Source organism: Morchella sextelata, assembly GCF_020137385.1.
Source record: "Morchella sextelata strain SCLS chromosome Unknown scls_26, whole genome shotgun sequence".
NCBI classification, from domain to species: Eukaryota; Fungi; Ascomycota; class Pezizomycetes; order Pezizales; family Morchellaceae; genus Morchella; species Morchella sextelata.
In genome coordinates this window covers 1,116,974-1,124,494 of record NW_025408641.1, presented here as the reverse complement: position 1 = coordinate 1,124,494, position 7,521 = coordinate 1,116,974, and the positions used below count along the sequence as shown (strand labels likewise).

Here is a 7,521-nt window from a genome sequence, read left to right as displayed (position 1 = left end):
CGTGGTGTATTGTCTCGGGGGTGAAGTCTGGGAGAAAGAAGCGTTATGAGGCTGGGTGAGAGGATTGAAGATGGGATGCTATGAACTGGGCGCCAGATCCATTGCCAGAGGGGGGCTGGCTTATATATACAGACACAGCCGTACGATACTCGGCCAGCCTTCTCTCTAGAGTACTCTACCAATTCCAAGAGTAGAGTACCTAGGTGCTCTACTCTACCTACCCACGTCGGTACATATCCAGTGTGTTTAAACTTAACACAGGGTTGGCCATCTGCCGCATGCAGCCCGATTCGCAACCCAACCATGATCTGCTCGTTTCCGTGGTTCTGTTTGACCTCAGCTCCGTCCGTGCCTCCAGCCTCGGCGTCACTTCCTGTTCTTTGCAAGCGTGGAGGTGCACGTGCAGACTGGGCTCTTAGCTTCACGTCGAAAGATGGATGGAGTCGAATCGATCTTACAGGAAAGGTCAGCTGGTGGACATCGTAGGTAAAGTAGGTACCTTCAACCAAGGCACCGCCAAAACTCAAAATATTAGCTATCTCCGGCCAGGGATTCTTGTTCGAGTGATGGCATCGATCTTGCTCAGAGGTTTCCCAGACAAGTAATTTTGATCTCTGGAAGCTAGCCAATTCATCGAGCTATGGCGGTAGTTCGGGAGTGCTCCAGTGTAGGTACAGTCGCAACTCGGTATGCCGGAACTCAATGCTCCGGCGGGTCCTTTCTCTGGGGTTTTAATTCCCTTGCTGCAAATGAATCTGCTATCCCGGAATTCTCGTAAACATTTATCGGGCATATCGAGTTACCACTGCAACGGTGGTGAGAATGGTGCTTGCGAGGTACATACGGTGTTGTGCCAGCTTACATGGCCAGACCATGATCGCGGCATTGGAGAAATACCGATAGTGCAAGTGGGGATTTTCCTGGAATACGATACTGGTCATCTTTTTCTTCTTCCTGTTGGTATGTACGTTCTTTTCTTCGATCCTGATGTTGGTGGTTGATACCGAAGCACTCTAAATTGCAAGTGATCTCAACGTGAGACATGGCGGAGCAATTATAAGCAGCTTCGCACACAGGCCAGTACCTTAGACAGGATGAGATATAACTCTCGGCAAATGCGAAGCCAAAGCGCTCCCCCGGCTCTCCGCTTAAAGTCTTGAAGCTCAATTCTATTTCCTCAACATGAACCACACAAGATATTACTACTAAAGGGCCGTGCTTTAGAAGAATCTATGTATAATATTGATCAATTGATCCACGGTCTCTATTAGTGGAATCATTTGGTTGGAGTAGCGGAGTAGCGAGAGAGTGAAACCAATGTGAGGGTGATTTTTCACGCCAAGACAGCATGCTTACAGGGATCAACCGAGTGATATCTCACGATTCCTAACCTGCATCGTTGAAATGAATAAAATGAATAACACCCGCAAGCACACCACGAGAACCCTTCGGGCCAGATAAGCTCCTAGAATCTAATCTTGCAGTATGTTTGTCAATTCGATAGGTTATTACAGAGATATAAGGTGATTTCGAGCTTTTTTACTTTTTAATATATTTACAAGCACGCCATTGTTGTAGTACCGCCAAAACTCGAAAAATTGGCTATCTCCGCACAGGGTTGCGAAGTAGGCGAAGTGGTGGCGTACTATAGGGTTAGGTTGGGTGTGAGGGTTAGGTGAGTTGAGAGAGTTGGTAGCGGACGCGATGAACTGCAAATCAGTGTTGGTTGACGCGACCAACTGATTGTAGGTTACAAATCATTTTTGGTTGACTCGGGCAACTCATGTTGATTGCAAATCACTGATAGTTGACCGGATGACCCTATAACCCGGGGTTGATTGCGGTTCCAAACCACAAGCACAACCGCCCCTACAAAATGGAAGCTCCTTATGGCTATACAGCGAGTGGTAGGATCAGAAAAAAAACCTATCAAAGGAATTGCCCCTCTAGCAGTTCCTACCCCGCAACCAGTTCCAGTAGATAACCTCCAAAAACCCGAAAAGTTTGTTAGGTGTCCTGTTACCACCTGCAACAAAGACTTTCAACACCGGAAGGATCCCCACAAAGCTGTTTGGCAACATCTCCTGCATCATGCAAATAGCTTTGTAGGAGACCCAGCCCACAAGGCTGCATATGCTGCTATCAAAGAAGAAAGAAAGACAGAAGCCGGTGAGTATGATTTAATGTTCTATTTTTTTATAATATTTACTAATTACTTGTTTTACAATTATAGATGATAAGCAAACCTGGGAGAAAAGAAATTCGGCTAGGTGAAGAGCAAGGAATGCTAGGAAAGCAAAGCGGTCATCAGCTATAGGAACAGCAAAGCGGAAATTTGAAATTCAGTTGAGAAGAGCTGGAGAATTTTCCGAGGAGGCATTGAAGAAATTAGTTGATGATAAGATGACGGAATGGGATTTGAATAATTAGAGTCACGGTTGAAGAAACCATAAGAAATTAGTAACCTGTAAAGAAAACTCTTATTACTTTTCGCGAGCGTTCAAGTTGGTATACAAATATAATCCTATATTTATTCTCCAGATGCTACAAATTCAACAGCCTCATTGTTGTCATGTTCAAATCCAATATCTTCATACGCGCTTGAGGGAGATATTTTCCTATCTAATTCGCCTCCATCACCTCTTTGATACCAATCTTCAACCTCTATTCCATCAAACCCTTTAATATTCAACTGATTATCTTCACTACCGTCTACTGCTAATGACAGTCCTACATTCCGAAATGCTCTCCTAATAATATCTCCCTTTTCCAAAGCAAATTCACACCAAGCTTCGCCGATACACTAAGTTGTAAGTATTCTCCTTTCCCAAACCGTTCATTTATCGATATCTGAAGTAATAATAGCCTCATCCATCAATTCTCTTATTTTATCTTTTAAAGGCTTATTAATTGATATATCTAAAGGTTGAAGTAGGCTTGTGCATCCAGCTGAGATTAAACTCGGAATGACATCATGATTTTTTAGCATTTCTAGTACCGCCGGCATTTTATGTGATGTGCAATGATTCATGGCAAATAGAGTTGGTCGTCCACCGAGAGTAGGTAGTAGGTGTTGTTCAATATATTTGAGCAATAGTTGATCATTCATGTCTGCCTCTTCATTGAATTCAACAATGACACCAGGGTGGTATTCAGATGCTTACCGTAGAACAAGGCTCCCCCTGCCGGTACCGTGAAAGATGATTAATGGTGGTATCCAGTTGATGTCATCTGCAAAGATGCATAGTACTAAACTAGCCTGTCGTTTATCCCAACCGCTCCTAGTCTCCTTAACCCAAACAGTCCTTGCACCGATCGATTCGTATGTCCGGCCATTGAGATATTCAAAAGGCAGTGGTGTTTCATCAAGGTTGCATATATTACTTAATAGAAATCTTCCAAGAGCTCTATTAAGCAAAATTTCCATCCAACTACCACCTGTCATCTGTGAATTGCGGCGGTTGAATTGCATCCAATCTACTACCAGTACTCGATAGTCTTCTGGCACTTTCTGAGCCTTTTTTGTAATGCATCGTAGACTAACACGGAACCGTCTTAAAAACACTTCAAACCATCCATTTGAGAATCGGAATACGGAATGGTTGGCGTTGGTATTGAGGTAAATATCACGGAATATTTGATTGGAATGAATTCGAAACCAGCCTATTCGTATTGGTTGACCATTCTCTCTTATGGATAGGAATAGATGGTAAAGTCTTGTTTCCAACTCGGGCTACTTGCAGATTACTGCAGCTTCGGTCCGCCTACTCTGAATCCCGCTTGCAAACCCTAACTTTTCAATTTACTTCTGTTTCCGAACCCAATTGCTGATTGTTCTCTGTAGGACATCAAATATTTCAGATGCCTCCTGCTGTGTTGGCTGCCGTAGATATGATTCTTTTTCAGTGTTTACAGGTATTCGGTGGTGGAAAAGAAATACTAGGACCCGTATTTTTTGTCCTTGACTCCATGTCCTTTCTGCTCGCTTAATTGCTTTCAAAATGAGGGTACGGTCCTTGATGGCTTTTGGTTTAGGACCCCCTCTAGTGCACCGTGCAATAGCAACCTGAGTGGTAAGAGATTGACAATTGCTATTGACTTTACTGTCAGTCAATCGTTGTAGTACCGTGTTAGGCATTGTAGTCGCATTCCTGATCATTCTTTTACATCGGATCCTCCGAGTCAAACGGAAAAATTAAGCAAACGGCAATGTTCATTTTGTTACCAACACAACAAACCGAGGTCAAACTACATCTTTTTATCCTTGCAATCTGAAACCAACAACTTCTAAATTAAACTCATGTTGGGAGTGCCAACAACCATGAGGAATCACTCGGTTTCGCCCAAAATTAACTCCCAGCATGCAAGGCGTCCCCAGAATCCTGGGGCGGAGATAGCCAATTTTTCGAGTTTTGGCGGTAGTCAAGAGAGAACATATGGAGTGGTAAACACATTTCTCATATACCAAAATGTTGCTTAGAATCTAATGGTGGTGTTTGTTTCAGTGTCCGATTATCCATTAAAGAGATACAAGTGTAGTGCGACCTCCGGCCGCAATATGCATGTAGTGAGTCAATAGGATTCCAGAGTTCACTATCCCATGGTCCGTCAATGCTGACCCCCCTATAATAGAGGAATTAAATTTGTATAGGAGATCTATTATTTGATAAGAGAGATAACAAGATCTGTTAGTAAAGCTACACAAAACTTGCTTTTTTCTGGGGGGTCAGCATTTCACTGTTTCGGAAGCAATCTCTCCGAATCGCTTAGCATGGGGTTCGAGGGTGCCCCTCCCTTTGAAGTTACGATCGATTCGCATTTCATCGGCTTAACCCGGCTGAACGATAGTGATGAGACTTGTGACGTAGCGTAAGCTGATAACTTCGGCCAGTCCTTTGATTCTGTTTACATGCCGCTGATCTCACCCGCAGTCTTATATTTATCACTGGTCTCGCTGATCATGCCTTTGGATCATGGAAAGCGTCAGGAAAGAATACGATGTGGATACGGGATATACTAGTGGAAGATCTCAATCACGATCTCCCACTACCTCCTCCAGTATTCATCTATGGCTACGACTCCAAACTCTTTGATAGTAGGTCAACTGCTGGTTTACTCGAGTTTTCCCGAACTTTCCTAGAAGCAATCCGAAACGCTCGGCGGTTGCCAAATGTTAGTATACCTAGCTAATGCCCAATTATACAGCTCGAAATCAGGTTTCATTAGGCATTAGGAGGACAGAAGGCCCATAATCTTTGTTGCTCATAGCCTCGGTGGCCTTATCGTCAAGATGGTGAGTGCTCATGATGTTGCTTGATCGTTTTTCACTTCCGAAACTTGCAATTGTCAAAGCTAAAGAAGATGGTAATACATATAGGCTCTTGCCGAAGCGTCCAAAGGTAGTGGGGATGATGGGCAGATATTCCGCGCCGTGTATGCTTGCATCTTCCTCGGTGTCCCAAATCGGGGCATGAACATTGACCAGTTGAAACTGCTGGTCAAAGGTCAGCCAAACCAGAAGCTGGTCTACGATCTGAGAGAAGAGTCTCAGTTTCTGTCCTCACTCCATACACGATTCTGCTCGCGTTTTTCTTTCAAAGATTCCCGAATCATCTCAATCTATGAGACTAGACCGTCAAGAACCGTAGAGGTATGCGCGTTTTATAATGAGATACATGCATACTAACAGTTGGCCACCTCGCCAGGGCGAAGTGTGAGCTTGAATTTGATCAAATTTTGGGAAGGGCGGGTGGGTGTGGTGAGTCCGGTTTTTACAGTACCGATGCCAGTGCCAGTGAGCTGAAAGTATGTGTAATTTAATTGAGTTTGCTTTAATATAAACTTCCGGAATTATATTGCATAGCTATTGCTACCTAGTGTAGTGGTTTAAATGTCTGACATATGTCGAAGTGCTTGATCTGGACGATCGACAGCTGTTTGACCTAGAAGTAACTCTGCAACGATTTCCGACCATTTAGAATTCGCTGTAAATGTGATGAAAAGTGAAGGTCTTCCGAAGTGTCTTACGATAGCCATTTAATCCTGGTATAATTGTTGCATATAACGATCACCACTGCTATAGCTGCTGGGAAGTATTATTCTCCGTCCGGTTTGTGCTGGATTGAAGTCTTCTTGAAGTATAGCATCGGCCAGGCCATTATACAAATCGGATTGGAGTCTTGATTGATTCAAACGTATCCAATTTAGTTTGTTCTGATCATATACAGCCCATGCGTCAACCAAATATTGCTGAAAAAGCTTTTGAGATTGAAATTGTGTTAAAGGCTCGGTTGAACGTGAATGAATACGATAGCTTTGTAATAAGTTAGTAATGATTTCTATGATAATATATTAAACATACCGATAAAATTCACGTTGACTTAAACGCAATACTTTCCGATTATTCAACTGATCTCGAAGTTGTAAACTCCAATGCCAACCGGTATCCCCATTTGGAAAAAGCAATACGTAATGCAATGGCATATACGCAGCATGGTTAGGATTGATGATACTGAACATTTGATTTGGCAATGGATTTCTATGAGCCAATACGATATCACGGAATCCAGCTTCTTCATATTCATCGGGAATTATTACCGCCACCTCGTTACTTGTAGGTAAGTTGTTTCATTGTTTATCTGCTCCTGTTTCAACTATCAATTGAAGACGTGGATTAAGTATGACGCGTGCATTCCCATCTTATGTTGAAGCATTATCCAATTTTTCTTTTGCTGTTTTATAAAATTCAATAAACGGATTTATTGAATTTAACTCCATGGTGAGACGTTGAAGTACCATAATATCTAAAGTTGGATGTATTGTATGTCGTACTTGGGCCGAATATTCTGTATCGTAGAAATATAGTTGGGCGAAGGAAGGAGTTGCTCCGATTGCTGGTACCAATGGTGCCTGAAGATGATATAATTCACCATGAATTTGGAAGCAACTTATACCACCGCCATTTGCGCCAACTCTTGTATCCGTATTGTATTTGACTGAGGTAAACGTAAGTGCTGAATTATATTCCCGTATATGTTTCCGGAAGTTTCTTGGGACAGTTTCTAAAGATTCCAACAGGTACTTCAGATAATCAGAAGGGGGTTTAAGAATTTCAAGTACAACATCTCCCTTCTTGCAACAATTCTCAAAGATTGGTGTTTGAATTGAGCTCCCGGTGCTGCTTGAACGTTCATTTAGCCAATGCAAAGCTTTGCATGATTGGCAAATAATTGTCATACGCCCAAGTATTAATAGTGACCATTTTGTTCGGGAAGATAGAAATGCCATTTGAGAGGGGGCTACAACTGGTAAAACCGGACGGAGCTGGATTACTGTTAGAAACCATCCGAAAAAATATTCAATAACCAAAATCGTAATACCTCTATATTATTTTCTTCCTCCATTAATCTTGCGGCTCTACGTGCTGTTCTTCGTTCTCTCTCTAGTTGCTATACAATTTGTTAGAGCAAAGTATAACTGTCACCCGGAAAGATTCAACAATACATACCAAACATGTACGAC

At 42.6% G+C, this 7,521-nt stretch overlaps 1 protein-coding gene across 1 annotated transcript; it reads right to left on the bottom strand.

Annotated features, from left to right (window-relative positions):
* Positions 1-5,212: 5,212 nt before the first annotated feature.
* On the bottom strand, positions 5,213-7,261 carry H6S33_008552 (uncharacterized protein; the record flags this gene model as incomplete). The annotated part of the gene is made up of 3 exons (XM_044839912.1): positions 5,213-5,494; positions 6,832-7,177; positions 7,239-7,261. The coding sequence occupies 3 exons, from the start codon at positions 7,259-7,261 to the stop codon at positions 5,213-5,215; spliced, it is 651 nt and encodes a 216-aa protein (XP_044688097.1).
* Between the last annotated feature and the right edge of the window lie 260 nt (positions 7,262-7,521).